Raw genomic sequence first — 26,263 nt, 5'->3', positions numbered from 1 at the left:
TGATAATTAAAACGTAAATGAAAAACCAGACTACCTGAAAGTTCTGCAGTCAGAGAACTTGGAGACTAAAGGAAAGTCCTTTAGAGAGGCCGATGATCCCTTCCAAACACCCAAAACCTACCACCGTTCCCCAAAGAATAGATGTCATAGAGCTTTAAGGGAGGGAGGGTAAGAAGGAGGACAGGAAGGAAGTAGGGAGGGACGAAGGAAGAGCTAAGTGCGGCAGGATTAAACAAAAGTCTCACGGATGGATCTGGCAGCAACGGCACCCTTTCGAAACTCCATTCCTGCTGAGGGGTTAAGAATGAAGAGTAAAAAGGCACAGTGAAATGAGGGAAGAGGAAAAGAAGACACGGCTTCCTCAGAATCTCACTGAAGAGAAAGAATTGGCAAAAGCTAATTTTCTGAAGAAGACAGTAGACGAGACATTTCCCATAATAATGTGGCTCAGTTAAATAGAATTTCAACAAGAAAATTCTGAGAGGACAAACTCTCCAAGTTAATTCTGGAACAAAGTTCTTGTATTTCACAATGGTAAGCAAATCACAGTAAAGCAGCATACAAGCGGGCTGGAGAGATGGCTCGGTGGTTAAGAGCGAGGTTGTTTTTCTGGAGGCCTGGGTTCAGTTCCCAGCAACTACATGGCAGTGTACAACAGGCTATAACTAGTCCTACATCAGTGATTCTCAACCCTTCTGGGAGGATCAAATGACCCGTTCACAGGGGTCACCTAAGACCACCAGAAAAAAGATATTTACACCCAGCACTTGGGAGGCAGAGGCAGGCGGATCTCTGTGAGTTCGAGACCAGCCTGGTCTACAAGAGCTAGTTCCAGGACAGGCTCCAAAGCCACAGAGAAACCCTGTCTCGAAAAAAACCAAAAAAAAAAAAAAAAAAAAAAAAAAGATATTTACATTATGATCCATAGCAGTAGCAAAATTAAAGTTATGAAGTGGCAGCAAAAATAACTTAATGGTTGGAGTCACAACATGAAGAACTGTATTAAAGGGTTGCAGCATTAGGAAGGCTGAGAGCCACTATTCTAGGGCATCCAGTGCCCTCTTCTGGCCTCCGTGGGCACTGCACACAGCAGTGGCACAGATACCTACGCAGGCAGAAGACCATACACGGGAAGATGTACTATCTTAAGAAGAAACTAACACAGTTTGCTTTCTGTTTCTACTGAACACAGATTCTACTTGCCCATAGTCTCTCTGCTCATTCATGTCCTTTAATCAGATGTGACATCTAGGATGAGCTAGAAAGATACATTCCTGAAATGCAAGATTACTTCCTCCCACTGCCTTGCTCTTTCAAAAATCAGTATATATAGGGGCTGGAGAGATGGCTCAGCGGTCAGGAGCACTGGCTGCTCTCCCAGCGGACCTGGGTTCAATTCCCAGCATCCACATGGCAGCTCACAACTGTCTGTAACTCTAGCTCCAGGGTATCTGGCACCTTCATACCAAATACACATAAAATAAAGTTAAATATTTTTTAAGAAATCAGTATGTATGTCTCTTAATTTAACCTCTTCTTGCTCATAAAGAAGAAAGGTTTTGTGTTTAATATTCTTTTTGTTGTTGTTTGTTGAGACAGGGATTCTCTGTAGCTTTGGAGCCTGTCCTGGAACTAGCTCTGTAGACCAAGCTGGCCTTGAACTCACAGAGATCTGCCTGTCTGAGTGCTGGGATTAGGGGTGTGGCACCACCACCACCTGGCTACCATGTTTAATATTCTTCATCTCCATCTGCAGTACACAACAATCTACAGGAACTAAACAATAAGGCGGGAAGCCTTCAAGGCCTGCCTGGGTTGCAAAGCCAGCCTAGACTACTGCCTGGGACTGTGGCTCTGGGGTTCACGTATGTTCAATCTGAGTTCTGTAAGAACTCAACAAGGGGAGGCGGGCCAGCCAGCAAACCAGAAAGGGCTGCAAGGCTCCTCTGCCATCCCAGTCACTCCCTGGGGTAGGCTGTCAGAGCCAGATTAAGCATCGTGTTCTCATTAAATAAGCAGTCCGTTTTAAAACCAGTTCAACGTTGCTTTCAGATCTAGTTATACTAGTTATAATCAGGCTAGAGAAAGAATAAGAGCTTTTCCTACCACTCGAACAAATAAATATAAAGTTCACCATGTCACTTAACAACCTATCTTGAAAAGAATGGTGCTCCCATCCTCGTCCTGAAATAAGAGATATTCGGGTCAATAAGAGACTTACTGTGCACTCCAGAACCCACACCTAACTGAAGATCCGAAAGGACCTTGGTGTTCCCTCTCTTGGGGCAATGTGATGTTTATTACTGCCTTGAGGTAGATTAAGGAGACTTTCAGGTTAAGATCACTTTCAGAATTTTACCATCTGAAGACAAAAACAGGAACTTGCAAAGAGTCTGAGACTAAAATGTTAAATTTAAGAAAATAATTACAAAACAAAGGTAAGAAGACTGTGGTTATCAATCTTATTTATTGAAAGGTGGAAGACAAGGAAAATAGCCTCTCGAATGCCAAAAACAAATCTGTACCTAAATGTAAATAAGTGCTTTACATACCAATAAACTGTCCCTTTCGCCCCCCAAAACTGAGTTTACCAAACAATGCTAATTTGTTATTTACAAAAAAAATCTTACCTGCCATAGAACTGAATTTAGAAAAAAAAAATCTTATTTTGAGTACATTAATTAAATTTCTTAAAACATTTAACCTAAGAAAATTTTTCCTCAATTGCCTACCCCTCCCGTTTCGGAAAGAAGCCTATTTCAAGCAAGTTTATACAGAAATGCACACATACACACAATACACAGTACTGTGTAAACCAACCTGATCGTTAAGGTCGATAGTCTTGTCATAAGAAACAGACAATCAATATATGGCTTTATGTAAATTTGCAACTAAATATCAAAAATGTTTAATTCTTTTGATAGCTAACCTGAGTATGGGATATATATGACTTAGCTAAGAGGACATTAATAAAATGGGAAAAGAAGGGGAAAGTGTGTGTGTGTGTGTGTGTGTGTGTGTGTGAGAGAGAGAGAGAGAGAGAGAGAGAGAGAGAGAGAGAGAGACCTAAGTTTTTAAGTGAAGGTCTAGATATCATTTAATAACATTAACAATCACTCTGTATAGCATATGACCTTATTAAAACTGCATCTTAAGTGCTTTATTGTTCTGGTCTAAGATATTGGAAATTAAAAAAAAATCTTATTTCACATGGAGAACTAAAAAACCACTAATATGCAGTATTAAAATAGGTATTTGTGTGTAACAAAGGTAGTTCTCAGATGGCATCTGAAGAGGATTTTTAAAAAGGAACCCGTAAGACCAGGGGCATAAGCATGATTCAAGTCTGTAAGGCTTTATCTTGAACTCTTGAGCCTCTTGGTTATTCATACCCCACCTTCACAGAGGTGTATGCACTTGACAATCAACTAAAGCTTTACATTATGGGGTAACTGACTGTGAGCTACATAAGAAACATGCACTCCTTTAAGGGAAAACCGTAAGGCTCATCCATCTGGGGAACAACCTAACAGTGTTTCCTTGCAGTATGCCTCAGAGTGTCTACTATAGGGGACTGGGAACAAACACACCGTGGTAAAGATATCACCCCTAATTGAAAAACCAGGTCTTAACAGTACCCCTTCCTAGTCTGAGCACTCATTTATTAAGAATTTGTTTCCCAGAAAGATGATGAAGAACCCTAAATTCAGCTTAAAGTGGCTTATAAGTGCAGTCAAAGACAGCCAGTTACATATAAAATAAACCCTTGTTTACACTGTCATGACTTTGAACTCCTCTGCTCCATGAAATGTCCGCACTACAAGCTGAGTTCCTGTAAGCCAAGATGATCTATTTCATTGCCCATCTTCTTAGTAAGTCAGAAGATAAGACTTCCCACTGCTGCTAACATTGATTCTCAAAGGTTCTGGTCTCACCACATACAAAGCATGGGTGGTGAAAATGGAACCCACTGAATGGAAACGGCAGTCTCCCGAAAGGCAGTGCAGCGCAGGAAAGCCGGCGGAAAGTCGTCAGTCAAGACAGGGACCCAGAATAATACAAGGAAAACGTTTGCAATGCAAGAGCTCCTTCCGTCGTCCCCCCCCCCACACACACACCCAAGTGGGGCAGACTGAGGCTGTGCAGACTTCCCTACTCACCTCGCGCCCAGACACAGTGGCCACGCCAGAGCTCTAGGGGGCTACGCCCGACACTGGCCTGGCAGGCCGGGGAGACATCCTGAGAAAGATGAGCTGACAGTGCTGTTACATCTGTATGTGGCGGCTGAGTCACTATCATCGCCTCTGTTTAAAAATTTGTTTTTGTAACATGGAAAAATGTAAAAGAAGTCTTTTAATCACCCATAATTCAACTTTGTGCATGTCAGTTTTTTACTCAGCTATGATTAAACATACAGGTGCCTTTTAGTACGGAAAATTTCTATCACCCGGAAAAAGAGGATTACACTAGGGCTAAAGAATCTGGCCACGTAACTTCATTAATTAAAGGGATAAAACCATCAACATACTTAGTTTCTCCCAACTTCTAACTCTCTATTAATTATTTTCTTATTGTTGAACATAAATATTTTAAGATATAATCCAGAAAGTAGCACTAGGAATTTTCATATATTCATCAATTTAAGAAATTGTGCCAAAAAAAAAAAAAAAATTGTGCCAAACAATATACATATATACATCCCAAAATACACGCACATGTGTGTACACACACACAAACACACAATATATTATATATATGTATATGCTTTCATAACTGAATCCTGGTTCTTTGAAGGTTTGTACAATATGGGAAATTTAAATATTTACTAGATTTGAGCACATACATTCTCCTCCATTTCCTCCCCCACAGGTATATATTAACAGAGACATAGATCAAGCAAACTGAATTGTCAGGTTGTTTCTGCAAACTCAACAAAAAGCATTCATTGTTATGAACCTTTATTAGGTGGCTCACATTTCAATATGGATCATACTAACGACTTCTGAAAGCTATGTACACTACAGTGCTGACCCACTTGACAGGAAAGGAAAAGTCGATATAAATAAGCTCTATGGAAAACCTTAAATCGTCAAAAAAGAATTCTGGCTCATATTACAAAAAATATATTTATATGATTTTTGTCAGCTCCATTTTGAACCTAAAACTCAGACTCCTTTGATGTGACCGGCAATGGCGACAGTGCGGCGGGCCCTAGTGCGCGGGATTCAGTCACGGACAGGCACTGCGGAATGTTACGAAGCTACATAAACTACGTTGTAACCAACGACAGCAATTCCTAGGCTCGCTTTCAGATCTCATGAATCATTATTACAAATTATCTTTAAAAAGGAATTTTAAACACATGTACAAATTTAGCACAAATTGTCATCATCATTCTTGTCTTGATTTGCATGCACAGAACTCTGTTGCCGTGTATCAACTACATCATTGAGACTTCCAGGACACAGTTCTTCCTTGAAGTCCTTGTTACTGTCTTCAAATTTAGACTCCATGTCAATCTGAAAACCTGAAAACTGAACATGATCCAACTTCGTCTTAACAGTCTTGCCTTCTGTACTATTCGGGGTTCTAGTCTTTTCAGCTATATTAACTCTCAAAGGGTCTTCCTTGGTTCTTGTAGGTGCAATAGGTTCATGTTTAATCTGTTGTGATTCATACTTAGAATGAAGTTTGTCTGAAAACACAGAGTCTGATGAGGTTTGGTTCACAGAACAAAGGATGTTGCCAGTGTGAGGTTCGAGAACGGATGACTTAGGACCTGATGACATGCATGTTTCATGAGTGCCTGCACTGTGACAAGTGTCCTCCTCTGCGTGATATAACTTAAGTCGAACATGCCACGCCAAACTGCACACAGCAGAGACTGTCTTGAACTGATGAACAACATTCCTCGGAATGAAGTAAATGTCATTGTCGTACAGCTGAATCCTGGCATAGCGAATGCCTTCTCTCCGCAGCTGATTAAGTTTTGCATCATCAACCCACTGAACACACTGAAAAAAAAAATACAGGTAAGACTTTTGCACAACAAAATCTAAGTGAAAAATGATTATTTGTAGTTTTGGTTTTACCTGGGACAGTGGAGGTTCATGTAAATCTAACTGCATTCGTTGAACTACTTCTAAGAAATCTTCTGCATGAAAACAAATTACATCTTTGGTTATTCGGGGTTGATCAGGTCTGTAAAGGAGGGTGATAATAAAGGAACCTTCCATTAATGTTTCATTCTGTTAAGTCCTTAATAAATTCAAACAAAACTAGTTTATGATCAACACCAAAACCTTACAAATAAAGAAAACCACTTCATCTGTTAAAATAAGGTTAGCCGTGAGCTCCAACCTAACAGACTAATAACTGTCTTTACTCTCAGACTTATCCGTAAATTATACAAACCATCAAAACTAAACATCTCATTTTAATGCACTTCAATTTTTCTTTAAGCATTAAAATATAAAATACTGCATAAAAGAAGCTGAAGCAAACACAGAAAGACATATACTGCGTGTTCTCATTTCCATGTGTAAGTTAAAGGGGGCTTGGCAAAGCACAGAATGGTAGTTATCAGGCTGGAGAGAGTGAGTTAGGGAAGAATAACTGGAAATGTTGTGTAGGAGGGTGACTATGGTTAACATTTAATTAAATACTGCAAAACAGACAGAAGAGAGAACTTCATTCTCACCACACAAAAATGGTGGAGGCTGTGGTGGTTGTTGAAGTAACAGATAAAGCAGTGTTCTGCTCTGTTACATAGGGTATACCTGTGTTGAAATATCACACTGAATCTCATATGTACATTTAGTATATCATTAATTTTATAATGAAAAGTATGGGCAGAAGTGGCTCGCGCCTACCTGGATTACACAGTGACACTCTACAAAAAAACAGAGAGAAGAAATACTTTCTTGTTCCATAAAAGATATTGTCTACCCGAACACACCCAATCTCAAAAGCTCTGGACACTAAGTAGGCTTGGGCCTAGCTAGTGTGAGATGGGAAAGATACTACAACCATGCTGATGCACATAACTTCTAAGGACTCTTGCAGTTTTATTTTGTAGCATATTAATGGGTCTTAGTAACAATAAATTAAGAAATGTCTATTACAAATACTCATTCTTCATTGGAGACATTACATTTCTTATATAAATTATGAAAAATTTCCAAATTCTTCAATTAGAAATACAAAATTACATTTTCACAGAAGATGCTCAAAATAAATTTCTGAAGTGAAATTCCAACCAACGCCATACACAAGGAAAACCCTGACAGTCTAGCCTGACTGAGACAACTGATGGAAACTAGGACCAATCAATGTGCAGTCACGGAACCCTGTCTCAGCTAACACATCTAGAAAACACGCCCATAGCTAAGGCTCAGGGGACACTGTAGAGAGGGGGTGGCAGAATTCTAAGAGCCAGATGACCAGGGCTATGCTGGGAAAGCCTTTGAGGCCTCAACCTTCCACAAAGAACTGCAGGCTGCTAAGTAGAAAGGTGGGGGAGAGGTGGCCCTCGGGGGCAAAGCACACTAATTGGTTGTCCAATGACAAACGCTCAGCCCAAGCAACATACATAAAAGAACCATAAAAGATATGGAGCTGTGTACACAGATACAAGTACATACATGGCTACAGTTAACAACTGATGAACCATGAATTTGAAGGAGAGCAGGAAGTGATGTAAGGGAGGGTCTGGAAAGAGGAAAGAGATGAGAAAAAGGCTGTCATTAAAAATACAATCTCAGGTGGAGCACGCCTTTAATCCCAGCAGTGGGGGGGGGGGGGGCAGAGACAGGCGGATCTCTGTGAGTTTGAGGCCAGCCTGGTCTACAAAAGCTACAGCCTGGTTCCAGGACAAGCTCCAAAGCCACAGAGAAACCCTGTGTCGAAAAACCAACCAAACAAACAAAAAATACAATCTCAAAAAAAAAAAAAAAAAGAAATTTAAGTCATAATATAGTCAAATCCCTAAGGTTCAATGAGAGAGTCTCACGGGTGATACTACATACAGAAACGAGGGCAGCCAGTTCCTGGAGTGCAAACTTTTCAAAGACAATAAAACACAGAAGAAAATTAAGGTATGGACAGAAAACACAACTGCTCTCTCTAAGTGCACTGGACTAAGCAACCATGGTCTAGCCCTCTAAAACCCCCGTAAGTTAAAATCAGCGCTCCCTTCTCTGCTGCTCCTTAGACATTGACGCTGGCAGACTAACTGAGGACAGAAAGCAGCAGATGACCGGGTATTTGAGGTAAAGAAATGGCTGAGCTACCAAGAATACTACAAGACAAATGTTCTACAACTTGACTGTTGTAGTACATAGCTAAATAAATTAGTCAGAACAAGGAGCAGGCTTAAAATTGGTACATGTTTTATTGAATGTAAATTATACCCAACTTTATGGGTATAATTATGGGCTAGAGAGATGGCTCCACAGGCAAAGCACTAAGCAAGTGTGAGGACCCGGGTTCAGAGCCCCAACCATGCCAAGCTGAGCACTATAATCCCAGAGTTCTGATGGCAAAATGGGAGTCGAAAACAAGAGAATCCAGTCCCAGAAAGCTTGCAGGCAGCTTTCCTGCACACTCAGCAGCCGAACAAGAGAACCTGTCTCAAAGAAGCAGAGTAAGAGGACCGAGTCTCAGACACACTAACAAACACCACGGTCACGACATAATGAATGTTCTCCCATGGGTAATACAAGAAAACAAAACAAAGATATTCGTAAATGAGCTTACAGTAGCTCTGGGTGTAACTAGTTCCCTTTAACCATGAATTTCTCCCCCATTAGTCATTTTAAAAAGGAAATTATTCCACTCAAATTAGAGTCTAGCAATTTAAATATTCAATTCAATTATGCTATCCAAATGTAAGAGGAAAATAAACGATTTTCCCTAGCAAAAAGAAATTATGAACATTTCCAATACAGGGTTTTTGTTTTTTCTTTTTCTTTTTTGTTTTTCAAGACAGGATTTCTCTGTAGCTTTGGAACCTATCCTGGTACTCACTTTGTAGATCAGGCTACCTTTGAACTCACAGAGATCCACCTGCCTCTGCCTCCCAAGTGCTGGGATTAAAGCCGTGAGCCACCACTGCCCAGCTTTTGTTTTGTTTTTCAAAACAAAAGTTTCTCTCCACAGCCCTGGCTGTCCTGGAATCCTCTCTGTAGAGCAGGCTGGCCTCAAACTCATGGAGAGCCTCCTGACCCTGCCTCCCCAGTGCTCGGACTAAAGGTCTATACCACCATCTCATGGCCCAATAAAGGTTTTAAATGGCATACACTTTTAATTCTTTGTGAGTTTGAGGCTAGCTTGATGAACATTGTGAATTCAAGAACAGTCATAGTAAGGCCAGCTCCACAGTAAGACACTGTCTCGAAAGCAGTAAAAGAAAATATAATAACGTAGTTAGTATATGGAAGAAAATATAATAACGTAGTTAGTATATGGAAGAACCCAGGTTCAAGTTCTAATACAGCCATCGCCAACAAACAGCAATAGTGGGGCTGGAGTTGAGCAGTTAAGAGCGCTGGCTGCTCTTCCAGAGGACTCAACCCCATCCCCAGCATCCACGTGACAACCCCAACTGTCCACTTCTGCCCCACCAGACACTGCATGCGTGGGATTCAGGCGAATCATTCAGACACAGAATAAATCTGAGGAAGCAGCTTGTGTACCGCTGTCCACAGTGCACAGCCTTCAGCACCCCCACGGCAGCTGTGGTCTGTCGCTCAAAGCCTTGGCCTATGTGGTCAGCGTGGGCCCTCGTCCTGTCTTCAAACAGCATCTCCCGAGGCTCGCTGGTTCGAGGTAGATACTGAAGGTTTTTGATTTCATTGGTAGTCCTGTTTATTAAAAGAGATTTGCATTTAAATACTGAGGCTTGTTTCCTTACCAGACATTTCATAATCACATAATTTCAGACAAAAGGAGATGTTTAATTCTTAAAATGAATAAAGGCAAACAAAAAATAAGATATGTCAATTCTGGAAAATACCTTTCCCACAAGTGGCAGTCCTGGAGTGTGGGGCACTTAACAATACACATACTTCTAGAAGTAACACATTTCTTTTTTCCTTTGTTTTTTCGTGGGGGAGGTTTGAGACAGGGTTAGTCTGTGTAACAAACAGCTCTGGAGATCCTGGAATTGACTCTGTAGACCAGGCTGGCCTCTAACTCATAGAGATCCACCTGCCTCTGCCTCACAAGTGCAGAGACTAAGTGTGCCACCACTGCCTGACTGACATAACTTTTTAAATAGATTAATTCAATATTCACACGACACACGCCATAGGCCAGGTGCTGTCTAAGCACTGAGACTACAGTACAGAGGAGGGTGCTACTCTTAGGAGAATTTCAAAGAAAGAGAAAAATAAATTATCAAAAAAGACCCCCCCCCCCAGGTTAACAACGACGACGACAGGCAGTGGGTCCACGAAACAGTTTACTAGAGGGGGAAGAAAGTCTTCATCTTCCACTGGCCCTCCTGCCCGTCTTCTGCTCACGAGCACTAAGAACCTGCTACCCACTCTCCTCGCACACCGCACACGGCAGAGGCATCTCCACTCCCTTCCTCTGCAGCGCCTTTGCTATCCCAGATGGTCTGCATCTGCCGCTCTCCTCCTCACCTGATGCTGTGAGTTGTCCACTAGCTGTGACCACTCTACTGCCTGCTGCTCCTCCTGCATCCCTGCACGCTGTAACCCCACTCTACTGCCTGCTGCTCCTCCTGCATCCCTGCACGCTGTAACCCCACTCTACTGCCTGCTGCTCCTGCATCCCTGCATGCTGTGACCTCACTCTACTGCCTGCTGCTCCTGCATCCCTGCACGCTGTAACCCCACTCTACTGCCTGCTGCTCCTGCATCCCTGCACGCTGTAACCCCACTCTACTGCCTGCTGCTCCTCCTGCATTCCTGCACACGTCTTACCAGACTCTTCGTGATTAATATTCTACCTGTTTGGAAACATGGGAGGCTAACAGACAAGTGACATCACACTCAAACCCCTCAATACACAAGCAGCATGCAGTACTGTGGTTATTTGGACAGCACCAGGCCATGAAAGCATCACATATATCAGGGGCTCTAAACCTTGAAATACAGAGAAATTCCTTGAGGGGCTAGTGAACCCTTGTAAATCATATCTAAAAATTTGTATCTATATCATCTGGCAACAGGTTTTCCGACTGACTAAGTTCTTTAGTCAGTTACTGAAACATGCAAGGTGGAATGGCACAAACACTCAGCTTGATGTACATAGTGAATTCCAGAACAGTCATAGTAAGGCCAGCTCCACAGTAATATACTGTCTCGAAAACAATAAAAGAAAATATAATAGGGGCTGGAGAGATGGCTCAGAGGTTAAGAGCATGGCCTGCTCTTCCAAAGGTCCTGAGTTCAATTCCCAGCAACCACATGGTGGCTCACAACCATCTGTAATGGGTTCTGGTGCCCTCTTCTGGCCTGAAGACATAAACACAGACAGAATATTGTATACATAATAAATAAATATTAAAAAAAAAAGAAAATATAATAAAATAACGTAGTTAGTATATGGAAGAACCCAGGTTCAAGTTCTAATACAGCCATCACCAACAAACAGCAATAGTGGGGCCACCCTGGTCTACACAGAGAGTTCCAGGACACCCAGGGTCATGGAGAGTTTCGAGAGCCCATGTTGGATGGCTCAGAACTACCTGTATCTCCAGCTCCCGGGGGGCGGTGTGTAACACCTGTGACCTCCACAGGCATCTGCACATATATGAACATACCCACACATGCACATACCCACAGACAAACAAAAACACATCATTAAAATTTTTTAAGTAATCTTTCAAAAAAGAGAAGAGAATAAGCTCTATAAAACACAATTTTACAACTGTTACCAACTTAGAACTTAACTCTTGGATTCCATTATTTATAAAGGAGCAGAAACCATACAGCAAGCCCAACAGTCCCTACCTGCGGTCAGGAAACCTATCATTTACTCCATGACGTCTCACCCTGTTTTGTTTTAGATTTATTTATTTTATGCACATGAATCGTTGGCCTGCATGTATGCAGTGCACCATGTGTGTATCTGGTGCCTTCACAGGTCAGAAAGGGCATGGGATCCCTGGCACTAGATGGCTGTGAGCCACCATGTGAGTTCTGAGAATGGAACCTGGGTCTCCTACAAGAGTCTTATCTCCCAACCCTGTTTTGTTGTTTGTAATAATTCATGTAACTGTTAAACTCATTTTAGGTATCTACAGAAAAAAAAAGCGCCACACTGCCCCCTTGCACCCCCAATTCTATGACCACAAAGTTAACTTAGTGCATATTTTTCCAACTTTTGCTCCATGCATAGTTTATAAAATAAATTTTTAATAATTCTCTCTCTCTCTCTCTCTCTCTCTCTCTCTCTCTGTCTCTCTCTCTCCCTCCCTCCCTCCCTCCCTCCCTCCCTCCCTCCCTCCCACCTGCCTCTGCCTCCTGAGTGCTGGGATTAAAGGTGTGCACCACCACCTCCTGGCCTAAATTTTTAGTACCTCTTTGATGACACCACACATGCATAAAGTAAATTCATTCTCTCCAGTATAGGAGCAAACATCCAAGTGAAATGAAAAGCCAACTGAGGTTCTTCTAAAACCTGGAAGACAATGAACTTTCATTTTCTCTTTGTATTATTTTATGTCTTCCCAATGAGGTGGGTTAGTTCTCAATACAAGTTTTGAATACTTGTTAAATTTATTCTAACCAGTTTGTCTCTACATGAGTGAGATCGTCTCCACTCCTGTTGTAGAATATTAGTTTATGATGTGTTACATTTGTTTATTCAAAGATGCACAGATTTTGTTTACACTGCATTTGCTTAACTCTGCACAGCTGTTACTCTGCCTGTCTAAAACACCTGATTGGTCTAATAAAGGGCTGAAGAGTCACCAGCAAGGCAGGAGGAAGAACAGGTGAGGTTGACAGGCAGACAGAATACATAGGAGAGGGGGAGGAGAGATGCAGGGGCCACACAGCCAGACACGGAATAAGAAGGAAAGAAAGATACACAGAAACAGAAAAGGGAAAAACCCAGAGGCAATGGGTAGATGAGATAATTTAAGAAAAGTTGGCAAGAAACAAGCCAAGCTAAGGCTAGGTATTTATAAGAAGGAATAAGCCTCCGTGTGGTTTATTTGGGAGCTGGGTGGCAGGCCCCCAAAAGTAAAGTGTAAAGAGTCCAAAGAGTAAAAACAACCAACTACATACTCCTCGCTGTAATGATTCTCATGTTTCATTTATTTTGGATGTTTTATAATCAAGTATGTTAACACACTGCCGATCTACCTTTTCCTCTTGAAGGGCGACTTTGGCATGTCCGCCACCGGGATCATCTGCTCTCCCGGACGCACCCACATGATGGGGCCGTCATCGCTATCTTTCCGACTCTCTAGCTTTAGACTAGAGAGTGTTCCCCATGGCAACGTACACTAGAAACAAATTATAGCACAAATTAGTTATTCTCAAAATATATCTTCAAATATGTACTAAACTATTACAAGGAGGGGTATGTGGGTGGGGTAAGACAGAGAGCGGTAAATAATGTAATTACATTAATCTCAAAAAAATTACCTCAGAGTCAACAAATGAAACAGACTGAGAATTAAAACAAAAATTCTAATTCTCCTTATAAGAATCTTTACCATGTATTAACAAAGGCTAAAATTAGATTGGAGGAAAAAATTTCCCCTCTTAAACACACATTCATATCCAACTTAAACCCACCCCCACCAAAAAGTCAAATGTACCCTTAGTTGGTGATAATCAAATACTAATATCAAAAAAAAAAAAAGCCACACAAACCAATCAAAATTTTGTTTAGTAGTTTCTTGACAAGGCTGCTCTTTTTCTTTTTCTTTTTTTCTTTTTTTTTTTGGTTTTTCAAGACAGGGTTTCTCTGTAGCTTTGGAGCCTGTCCTGGAACTAACTCTTGTAGACCACGCTGGTCTCGAACTCACAGAGATCCGCCTGCCTCTGCCTCCCAAGTGCTGGGATTAAAGGCGTGCGCCACCACCGCCCGACAAGACTGCTGGTCTTAAAGCAGAAACTAAATTTCTAAAGAAGTGAGGGAGGAGGGAAGACGAGGACGAGAGCACTAGATGTAGGGATGGGATGTCTTCATCACCCCACAGACCCCTTTGAAAGAAGGGCTAAACTGTCTACAAACAAGCAGAATGATTATGCTCAAAGTATCTGATATGACTAACTGGAAAAGGAAAAAGAAACAAAAAGTGTAAAAGCTATAAAGGGGGAAAGAAAGAAAAATAAAGTCAAAGTAGACCACAGGCTATGTAACACCCGAGGCAGGACACAGTCAGTCATACAGTGGCTCAGGTGGTCGGCTGGACAGCAGCCCCACATTCTGCTGTGAACACAGCCCTACCTGTCGGGAGGGTCATACTCATCCTTGAATTATTGCTTATTAAGGAATTAACTACGCAGTTCAGATGCAGTAAGAATGCAGCAGCTGCTCCAAAACAGGAGGGGGGGGGCTGGCCACAAAGCCATGCAGCAGGAGAGCTGGGCACAAAACTGACAGCCTGAGTCCGAGCCTCACAACGCATGCAAATGTGAAAAATATGAAATTTAACATGGAAAAGATGGGGGTAGGGTGCACAAGGTTGTCTTCTGACAGGCACATGTACCTCATGGCCCGTATGTGCCCCAAACCCATGTGTACTCATAATAATAAATACATTTTTTAAAAAAATATAAAATGGAAGATGATTAGAAAAATTTTAGAAACTAAAATGGAGCATGAGCTGAATGTTTGATGCAACTGTACAGCTCCCCAGGCCAGTTCCCACCATGTTCCCACCACCAACTGTACCGCTCCCCAGGCCAGTTCACACCAGGTTCCCACCACCAACTGTACAGCTCCCCAGGCCAGTTCACACCATGTTCCCACCACACCCTGGTTCTCACAAAGCTTACTAGGCATCCTCATCTGAAGCCTCTTGTACAGACGCAGTAACAAGCAATGTTATTTGCTGATTCACCCTTTAACTTTGCCATTACAATGAAGACTGAGATATTCGGGAGGCGGTGGCACACGCCTTTAATCCCAGCACTTGGGAGGCAGAGGCAAGAGGATCTCTGAGTCTGAGACCAGCCTGGTCTACAAAGTGAGTTCCAGGACAGTCAGGACTGTTTCACAGAGAAACCCTGTCTCGAAAAACAAGCAAATACACACACCAAAAAAAAGCTGAAACTGCATGTATACATAAATTTCCTTTTTTGAATTTAAATAGAAATTTAAAAAAAAAATTGTAAACAACCATTCATCTGTATCAACTATGACTTGAAAGTAACACCCACAACTTAGAATGCTAAGACTCCCCCTTACTCTTAAGAACGGCGACTCCTCCAGCATGTCAAGGAACTCAGGAAAGAAATCCCCCACTTCTTCATCTACGGCGCCCACCAAGCTGATCTGTCGCATGGGGCCAGCTCTGTAAGTGCCGTGAGAATATGTTCTTTTTACCTGAGAGACATGAATTTAATTAAGTCAAATAAGTCAGACACATATATATATATATGAAGTGTTTGTTATTGTCACATAACAATGAATTACATCATTTCAGACTACTAGAACATAGCCAGAAATAAAGAAAATACAAGGCAGAAAAAAAAAAAAAAGAAGCCTGGGATAATAGTGAGGCATTTTATAAAAAATATTAATAAGCCAGCTAATTTCTGTTTCTTTGTCTGCAAACTACTCACCAGAAGAGTTCAAATGAACAACACTGTATGGACAACCAACTGCACCATCTTCTAATAGTTGTTTGATACACAGTGCTACTAAAAATATTCAAAACGACACACCATTTTTCTAAATAGACAGCTCTTATCTTTCACTACAACTGTCAAATTACCCACATTCCTAGTGGTTTAAATGTCAAAAGCCACTAAGGATCATCTTTCATTCTGGATAAGATTTTCACTAGCAGCCAGTTCACATTGCTATCCTCAACTCTGATGAAATGGTTGAAATTCTGAGTTGGAAATCCTAGGCCACAAAATCACCTCTGCTATCAACCTGCTAACTTCAGATCCCACATAAAGTCCTTCTGCTCTCATTGTGACCCAGATTAGAGAAGAAAAGACAGTGCTCACTACAAAAAGCACCTGTGTGACCGAGCGGCCTCTGTTTGTGGGTTTGCAGACACCTGGATTGCTCATTCGCTCCTCACAGACGATGGTGCGTTGTACAGAGAACAGAAATGGGAGGTATCATTTCAAGCTTCTTTTCCTAAACAAACTTTAGTCAAAATTCCAATTATCGCTTTTTTCAAAAGTAAGACTTTGTGGCCACAATATGTTGAAGATCACTGATTAGTCTGCTCAGGACTGACCTAGTTTAAACCACAGTCCTGTAATGCAGGCAAACCTAAATGGCCATGCTTTTGTGACATTATAAAACCTATACAACTGCAGTGGCATACATAGATGAACACATGCAAAGTGCCAGTTCCGGCCCACACACTTTAGGAAACATGACAGTAAATATTGTATTACCCTAGGACAACTCTAAGACGCCAGAATTTCATTCTTATCATAATCAGCAAGCACCGATTCTTTAAATTCTTATCATAATGAACATTAACTTTATCATACAGGCAGATAAGTTTGCTGTGCATACATTTATTTAAGTCAGATACCTGAGTATCACCTATGTTACTAAACAATTCTAACCACCAATAAATCCTTAGTACCCATGTACAAACAAGACAAAATACCAAACCAGAGGCTGGACAGTGGAGACACACACCCCTTTAATCCCAGCTAGGAAGGCAGAGGCAGGTACATCTCTGAGTTCGAGGCCAGCCTGACATACAAAATAAGTTCTAAGACAACCAAGGCTCCACAGAGAAACTTTGTCTCGAAAGGAAAAGGGGGGGGGGGGGCGCTGGAGAGGTTCACAGGTTAAGAGAGGACCCAGGTTCAATTCCTAGCACCACATGGCAGCTCACAACTGACGGAAACTCCAGTTCCAGGGGACCCAACACTCTCACACAGACATACATTCAAGCAAAATACCAATAAAATAAATAATTTTTAAAACTACCCAAACAGGGGCTGGGTAGTGGAGATACACGCCTTTAACCCCAGCACCTAGGAGGCAGAAACAGGCGGATCTCTGTGACTTTGAGGCCAGCCAGGTCTACAAGAGCTAGTTCTAGGACAGGTTCCAAAGCTACAGAGAAACCCTGTCTCGAAAAACAAAACATTATTTAAGTTATGAAAAAAGAGATGAACACATGTCCACTTTACTACATCAAGTAATAACCCATTAAATAATGTATATGAGTTTCAATTAAATAATTAATTTCATTAAATAACATAAAAGAATTTTCAATGAGTGAATTCTTCTCAAGTAGTAAGCACACTTCAATATGAGCTCTCTCAAAGACATGATATTTAATACTCTTTCATAGCAAGAAAAAGAGAGAAAAAAATAACTTTTTCTACTATATGCCATGACTGCATACAAAAGACATGAAAGAACACTGTGTAAAGTGAATTTAAGGGTGACCTAGGGGAGGGGAAATAAGTCTGAAATTATACGTCTATTTAGCTAGTATGTAAATGAAGGCACACTGTTTGAAATAATTTATTTCTCTAATAAGTAAAAGCTGGCTTCTGCCCCACTATCACATAACTGTTTTTCTTTAATTCAGATAACTATTTCTACTCCACAAGAAAGAGGGAGAAGGCGTGTGGTGCACATCTTTAACCCCAGCGCTCAGGAGTCAGAAGCAAGCAGATCTCTACTGTGTGAATCCATCCTGATCTACATAGCAATTCCAGGACAGCGAAGGCTGAGCCAGGTACACCAGCACACACCTACTGGGGAGGAGACACAGGGTATTGCAAATTTGAGGCCAGCTGAGGGGAGGTGGAGATATTCAACCATGACTAAGCTTTAAAAAATAATATAATCAAGTAAGTTTGGAAAATCCATGTTCAATAAATGCCCATATGTATGCTAAATTTCTGAAAAGACTCAGCAAATAAACCAAATTTGTTTGATCTAGAATGCATGTGTTATTCCCTGATCCACGAAGTCCCCCAAATACCAACAAAGAGACCGAGTCCCGTACATAAAAGTAAAAGCAAAAGAGCCTTTATTCTATCCAAGTTTGCACACTCGGTCTCTCTGCACGTCCAGCGTACTGCAATAAACAGAGAGCCTGGAGCTCAGTTAGAGTTGGGTTTTTATAGTAGTAAAGGTGGGGGCCAGGGGTTGCTGAGGTTCAGGATTCCCGACTGGCTGACATTTGTCCAGGGGTGTCCTGGTGAGTGTGTGCTGGCAGGTGATCTTAGCTAAAGCGGCTGGAACATTAGACATTTCCTTTGGAAGGTCTGTTCTTGGGTGGTGCTTGGGTAATCTCAGTTTGTGGTCCTTCCTGCAAACAGGTATTGCCTCAGGGTAAACTACTGAGACCCAGGCCTCCATTAAACACTAGCAGGTGAGAATGGCTGGAAGTAAAGAACTTCCCTTGGGTGGTCTGCTCATATTCAGCTCCTACAGCATGAACTATTTTCATCTCAGAACCTGTTTTAGTATTCCCGTCAATATCCCCAGATATCAGCAGTTCTTCTGAACAGCAATCCATAAAACACCTAAAACACACACATCAACTTGTATCCGTGTCAATCTGGAGTAAAGAGAAAAGCAGGTTAAATGCGGGCGCTTAGAGACGAAGGAGTAAAGCAGTCGCCTCTCTGTCTCGTCTTTAGGGAGTAGCGCTGTCTGCCACATTACTGTTTAACAGCTATTTGTTGTTTATTATTTGCCTATGTAGTATGTTCACGGGGAAGGGAGACGGGGATTTGGGATATGTTGGTCTGTGTGTGGATGGTCAAGGCACAAACAGTATGCAGTGTGGAGGTCACGGGACAGTCCACGGGAGAGCAGATTCTCTCCTTCCACCATGTAGGTGCCGGGTTAGGCTTGGTGGCAAGGCTACTTCCTGACCCTGATCCACACTCTTAGGGATGCAGTCTCACACTATCTGATATGGAAAGGAAGGTGCCACAAGAGGGCGCCCCTTCTTTTTTTTTATTTTTTTTTTTTTTTTGAGACAGAGTTTCTCCGTAGCTTTTTTTGGTTCCTGTCCTGGAACTAGCTCCTGCAGTCCAGGCTGGCCTCGAACTCACAGAGATCTGCCTGCCTCTGCCTCCCGAGCGCTGGGATCAAAGGCGTGCGCCACCACCGGAGGGTGCCCCTTCTAACACGCACTTTCAAATACAATACTGATGGTTGAGATTTAAGGGCACGGTCAGACAAGGAATCGTTGACTAGTTGACTACCTCAATCTTCTCCACCTTAATTTCTGACACATGGGTCTCTCACAGGGCCTAGAATTTGAAAATTTGGCCAGACTGGCTTGCAACCAGACCTCAGGGCCCCTCCTGTCTCTGCCTCCCCAGCTCCGGAATCACAGGAGGGCTCAGCTGCCATGGGCTTTTCTTAGGATGCCAGAGACAGAACTCAGGTCTTCATGCTTGGACATTAGCGCTTTATGGAAGGACACAACTCCTCAGCCCCTTATTCGTTTTATTTTAAAAATACCTGTAACTTCAATAAAATGTTATTAATATTCATCATTAAATTAATAAGGCAGAAAAATAGACTTTCCCAGTTACAGCCTTGGTTCCCACCCCATAAAAGAGGGGGATCTGCAGATACCTTACTGTTAATAGCACATGAGAACGTCTTAGCTGCAGCAGACTGGTAACATTAGTCTCCTCGCTCACCAGCCCTCACTCACCTTCCTTTCTGCAGTATCTGCAGCCCTGGTGACTACCATACACCCGAGGCTCAGCTTCTGGCAGATCCCCTTTCTCAGGTTCCATGCCTAAGACCTTGTGGGATTGGTCTTAATGTAAGACTTCAGTAAACGGCAGATTTAGAATAGGAGTCCATATGCACATAACTTACATACATAGATTTTCTTATCCTTTCGCTGGGTAAGGCTGTTTCCACTTGTAATGCTGTAGTACAGACCTCAGGAGAGATGTCTCCTTGACATACTAATTCCATTTCCTTCAGCATATACCAGTGAACTTACGGAATTTCCACACCACATTCGGTACTGGCTCCAATAATAACATTGTCACCAATAGTAGAGTAGGATTCCTTACTCTGCCTTCACTAGTACGTGCTGCCTTGTCTTTTTACAATATCTATAATATAGTATATAGTATATATATATTTATGCAGATAATGTAATAAAAAACACTATTTTTTTAAGTTTTAAAAAATCTTTTAAATTACATTAATCTGAAGGTCCCCCACAGCAAACTTGGAACTGCTTCTCTCCTCCACTTGGGCAGCAACCAGGGATCAAACCCATGCTGTCAGGCTTCATGGTCAGGTCTTTACCCACCAAGCCATCTCTCGGGCCCTGAGCCATTCTACACGAAGTGAGGTGGCTCCACTGGGTTCCCTGCTGAGCAGTCATAAAAAGGGATAGAGGAGCAAAGCCCAGAGAGCCCTGGGCAGGATCTGCTGACTTGCCACACAGAGACTGCAGTGCACCGGGACGTGAGCATCTTTGCATCGTGTGTGTGTGTGTGTGCTGTGCCTGCACGCCTACTCCACTGAAAACTATCAGGGACACGGGCATCTCTGTATTGAGTGTGTGCGTGTCTGTGTCTGCATGCCTACTCCACTGAAAACTATCAGGGACGTGGGCATCTTTATATCTTGTGTGTGTGTGTGTGTGTGTGTGTGTCTGCACACCTACTCCACTGAAAACTATAAGGGACGTGGGCATCTTTATATTGTGTGTGTGCGCGCGTGCGTGTGTGCACGTGCGTGTGTGTCTGCACGCCTACTCCACTGAAAACTATAAGGGACGTGGGCATCTTTATATCGTGTGTGTTTGTGTGTGTGTGTGTGCTGTGTGTGCACACCTACTCCACTGAAAACTATCAGGGACACGGGCATCTCTGTATCGTGTGTGTGTGTGTGTGTGTGTGTGTGTGTGTGTGCTGTGTCTGCACGCTTACTCCACTGAAAAATATCAGGGACATGGGCATCTTTATATCGTGTGTATGTGTGTGCTGTGTCTGCACACCTACTCTATTAAAAACTATCAACCCCGTTTGAGTTTTGACTTTTTAAAGACAGGGTTTCATTATCTAGCCCATGCTAATCCTGCTGCCCAGGATCTCCTGCCTCCCCTCCTGAGGTTACATCACAGGCACACCCACCACACCTGGAGGAACCCTGATTTGATCTGCTGCTGTATAATCAGAGATGAGCTGCAGACTTAAATGTGAAAGAATAACAATAAAAGTTTCCAAAAGAAAACACCAAAGACTGTCATTATCTCTGGAGTAGACAAAGATTTTTTAAAATAGGACACAAAAGCTGGGCGGTGGTGGCGCACGCCTTTAATCCCAGCACTTGGGAGGCAGAGGCAGGTGGATCTCTGTGAGTTCGAGGCCAGTCTGGTCTACAACAGCTAGTTCCAGTACAGGAACCAAAAAGCTACGGAGAAACCCTGTCTCGAAAATCCAAAAATAAAATAAAATAAAATAGAACACAAAATACACTAACCATTACTGAGAAAGAATTATACACTAGATTAAACTTAACTTCTAGTCATCAAAAAACACTAAGAATGATAAATCAAGACACTGAGTGAGAAGGGTTATTTGGCTGAGCAAAGATCTCATCTAGCCAGGCAGTGGTGGTGCACACCTTTAATCCCAGCACTGGGGAAGCAGAGGAAGGCGGATCTTTGTGAGTTTACAGAGCTAGTTCCAGGACAGTTAGGACTATTACACAGAGAAACCCTGTCTCGACAAACAAAACAAAAAAGATCTGATCTACATTACAATTTTTAAAGTTACTAGATAGGAGGAAATTAAGAAAATCTGTGCGAAAGAGCAGAACAGCACTGAAATAATCATAATCGTATTTAACAGGTGCTTGGCACGCTTAGTCATCAGAAAAACGAAAACTAAACTACAGGGAGACAATACTGCTGAATCCCAACAATGGTTAATAAAAGATACTAAGTGTGGCCAAAAGTATGGCCCTCTGTTGATGTGAATACAAACTGGTAGAAGAGTTTCGAAAAAACAGAATTCATCTATCAAAACCACATCTGTGCAGCTTTTGATCCTGATACTCAAATGAGAGGAATACTTTAATACATATGCCCATCGAGTTTATGAACAAAATACTCAGAGCTCCTATTATAACTATACCAAAGTAAAAACAACTAAAATGTCCACTTACTGTAATTAGGACAATTACAATACATATTTACAATGGAATACTACCCAACAATAAGAAAAAGGAACATGGCTACCTACAAGATGGATGTCACAAACATAATACCGAAAGGAAGACAAAGCATGTACCATTAAACATGAGCTCAAAATATGTAAAACATGTTGTTTGAATTCAGGGTAGTATGTCCTGGGTGTTCATGTACTGGGTTGGGCTGGAGAATGCATGACGGTTAAGGGCATTTGCTGCTCTTCAGAGCACTGGGTTCAACTCCCAGCATCCACATGGCAGCTCGAGACTGTGCAGCTGCAGCTCTAGGGACTCGACACCCTCATCTGACTTCCTCGGGCTGTTCCACACACAGTACACACGCGTGCGTGCGCACGCGCGCGCACACACACACACACACACACACACTACGCTAACAGTCTCTGACACTGTATATAGTTCGAGGAGACCAGCAGGGCAGTCATGAAGAATGGTTTAGAGAGACCTTCAGCTCCTCTCAGTTCTGAACTCAACAGGTCTGTTCACTTCCAGAGTATTCACCTCTAATGACACATTTTTCTGTGTACACACTACCATTCATAAGATTTATGGGAAGAGGGACCGATTCCTGGAAGAGACAGGTTAAGAGACTAAACCCGCAACGTCAGCAATTAGGAGGTAGGGGCAGGAGGGGCAGGAACAACTCCAGCCTCAGCAGCTCCTGGTTCAAGAAGGAGCAAATAAAGACAACACAGCAGCCCGCACCGCGGACAAGATGGACCTAAGTGCTAAGTGTGCGCAGGCACCTTCAGATAGTCTCACTGGCCCAGGGCTTAAGGACAAGTTCAAAAACACTCTGATTTGATATTTCTGTTTTGAGTTTTCCTAAGCTCTCAATAAAAGAAAATGAAATAAAGTAAATAAAAAAAAAGAATCCAGCCAGGCATGGTGGCGCACACCTTTAACCCCAGCGCTTGGGAGGCCGCGGCAGGCGGATCTCTGTGAGCTCGAGGCTCTGGGCTATAGAGCAAGTTCTAGAAGAGAGACAACAAAGAAACCCTGTCTCAAAAACAAACAAACAAACAACAAAACCCCACAAAAAGTAAGTAAATAATTTGTTTAACAAAAAGAAAGAATCCAACGTGAGGAAAATACAAACGAGCTCATTATACACTTTTGCTCCACACTAAACAATTAAGAGAATTTTACAAAGGCATGTGAATTTCGCCGTTTCCTAAAAATCAAAAGTAGCCCTTGTAGATGACAAGCTTGAGTCAACATAGTAGCAGATCACAAAGACCTGGGGGCCGGAGCCACAGCTAGCAGAGAAGCAGCATTTGCCTCTAGGAGACAGTGATAACCAAGTGTAGCTCCTTAAGGACCGGAGAGCCACACACTGGAGCCGTCAGCAAGTCCAGCGCTCCTTTTATTTAGTAGCTAGAGCAGCTTTCATTTTGTAAATAGTACATAAATGAAAACTGTTTGTTCCCAGCACTTGGGAGGCAGAGGCAGGCGGATCTCTGTGAGTTCGAGACCAGCCTGGTCTACAAGAGCTAGTTCCAGGACAGGCTCCAAAACCACAGAGAAACCCTGTCTCGAAAAACCAAAAAAAAAAAAAAAAAAAAAAAAAAAAAGAAAAGAAAACTGTTTGTTTTTCACATGTGATGCACATGTGGAGGTCAGAGAGAAACCTCTGGAAGAAACCCCATGTGTCCCAGGAAGCAAGTTCAAGCAGTCAGATTTGGCAGTGAGAGTAAGTGCCTTTACTAACTGGGCCATCCTGCCAGCCACCGTGAAATGGAAAGTCCTATCATTTACTACAATTCCTAAATTTATTTTTAAAGTTAACTTAAAAACATCACCACTAATACATGAATGTGTTTATCGCATTTGAAGCATTACTAAAACACACTTTATGACAGCAAGAATGTGTGATATTGTGCAAACAACTGGAACTCTGAGAAACATACTTGTCATTTAGCACAGTAAGTGACAGCAAATCACTTCACGCATTAAGTGGCCAAAAAGAAAAAAGAAAAGAAAAAAAGAAACAAAGAATGATCTAGGACTGTGGGGCTTTCTTCTTCTGCATTGTTTCATTTCTCAATATTTTACCTATTGTTCAAAGTCCCTCAGGGTTGGAGTACTCATTTGGAATTCTACTAAACGAGTTGGCTTGGTGGGCGGAGGATGGGATGGGACTGTGGTTGGTATGTAAAATGAATTTTTAAAAACCCTAATGGGCAAGTAATGAATGCTCTATTGCTTCCTTTCTATTATAAAAATATTTAAATTTCAGTTCTCAACTATGCTGCTTGAGGGAATAATCCTCAGACATACACTTTAATTTAAATGCTATTTTCCAGGCTCTGTGTGCTGCAGGACAGAACATGCTATGGGGAACGTCACTGAGGGGATACACTAGAGCAAAGGGAGAGCCTCTCAGCATCACTAGTGATGTGATCTGTTCCTCGTGCAGCCCACAGCCTCTCAGCATCACTAGTGATGTGATCTGTTCCTAGTGCAGCCCACAGCCTCTCAGCATCACTAGTGATGTGATCTGTTCCTAGTGCAGCCCACAGCCTCTCAGCATCACTAGTGATGTGATCTGTTCCTAGTGCAGCTCACAGCCTCTCAGCATCACTAGTGATGTGATCTGTTCCTAGTGCAGCCCACAGCCTCTCAGGAGTGCACTAGTGATGTGATCTGTTCCTAGTGCAGCCCACAGCCTCTCAGCATCACTAGTGATGTGATCTGTTCCTAGTGCAGCCCACAGCCTCTCAGCATCACTAGTGATGTGATCTGTTCCTAGTGCAGCTCACAGCCTCTCAGGAGTGCACTAGTGATGTGATCTGTTCCTAGTGCAGCCCACAGCCTCTCAGGAGTGCACTAGTGATGTGATCTGTTCCTAGTGCAGCCCACAGCCTCTCAGGAGTGCACTAGTGATGTGATCTGTTCCTAGTGCAGCCCACAGCCTCTCAGGAGTGCACTAGTGATGTGATCTGTTCCTAGTGCAGCCCACAGCCTCTCAGGAGTGCACTAGCTAGTCTTTCAGTAGGGAAAGATCTCCGGGAGACTTTGCTGTATTTTCCCCATAAACTAGAATACTACATCAGTTACGAGCACCCCCAGAAAAAGGTGGGCGGAAGCTATAGTCAGGGGCTGGAGAGTTAAGAGCGCTGGCTGCTCTCCCAGCAGACCTGAGTTCAACTCCCAGCATCCACATGGCAGCTCACAACTGTCTGGAACTCCTGTTCCAGAGCTTGATACCCTCACACCGGTATACATGTAGGCAAAACACCAAATCACATAAAATAAAAATACATTTTAAAACTTAAAACACACACACACACACACAACTAGTACAGTCTAAACTTCCCTCACTCTGTTCAGTGACAAAGGCACTGGCTTTTAGATGATAGGTCACACGTTAACTTGGCTTTTAGATAGGCCACAAGTTAACTTTTATTATAAAGCTAAAACTCAATTTTGTCTCTAGTCTCTAAAATAATGTTCTGTGGGAAAAAATAGGAAATGGAAACTGGCGTAAAATACGTTGGCTGTCTGGATGAGAACGGCTCCCCTAGGCTCGCATCTGGATATCTGCTTGCAGTTGGTGGGCTGTTTGGGAAGGATTAGGAGGTGTGGCCTTGCTACAGAAGGTGTGTGTGGAGGGGGGGGAGGGGGAGGCGTTGCGGTTTCAGAAGTTCAGTCCCTGTCTCTGTCTCCCGCTTGTGGGCCATATGTGAGCTCTCAGCTGCTGCTCCAGGGCCAAGCCTGCCTGTCTGCCTGTCTGCCTGCCTGACCCCACAGCCCCCACCATGATGATCACGGACTAACAAGCCTCCAATTAAATGCCTTCTTTTATATACTGCCTTGGTGACGGTCTATCTTGACAACAACAGAAAGTAAGCAAGGCAAATACACACTAATGTTCTCACTTAATTACACACTAAGTAGTGAGGAC

The 26,263-nt window shown here is 42.5% G+C and overlaps 1 protein-coding gene across 1 annotated transcript in view; it reads right to left on the bottom strand.

Moving 5' to 3' along the window:
* Window positions 1-2,455: 2,455 nt before the first annotated feature.
* The window catches only part of Rsbn1l (round spermatid basic protein 1 like), a 46,438-nt gene continuing 22,630 nt past the window's right edge, over window positions 2,456-26,263 (bottom strand). Inside the window, exons 4-8 of the mRNA XM_057758608.1 lie at window positions 15,400-15,537; window positions 13,341-13,483; window positions 9,696-9,863; window positions 6,093-6,201; window positions 2,456-6,014 (exon numbers count right to left, since the gene is read on the bottom strand). Of these exons, the coding sequence (XP_057614591.1) occupies window positions 5,373-6,014; window positions 6,093-6,201; window positions 9,696-9,863; window positions 13,341-13,483; window positions 15,400-15,537 (1,200 nt within the window). The 3' untranslated portion in view covers window positions 2,456-5,372. The remainder of the gene's footprint in view (window positions 6,015-6,092; window positions 6,202-9,695; window positions 9,864-13,340; window positions 13,484-15,399; window positions 15,538-26,263) is intronic.

This window comes from Chionomys nivalis, chromosome 26 (assembly GCF_950005125.1).
Source record: "Chionomys nivalis chromosome 26, mChiNiv1.1, whole genome shotgun sequence".
NCBI lineage: Eukaryota > Metazoa > Chordata > Mammalia > Rodentia > Cricetidae > Chionomys > Chionomys nivalis.
The sequence above is the reverse complement of the archived record's forward strand: the minus strand, read 5'-3'. Positions and strand labels throughout refer to the sequence as shown.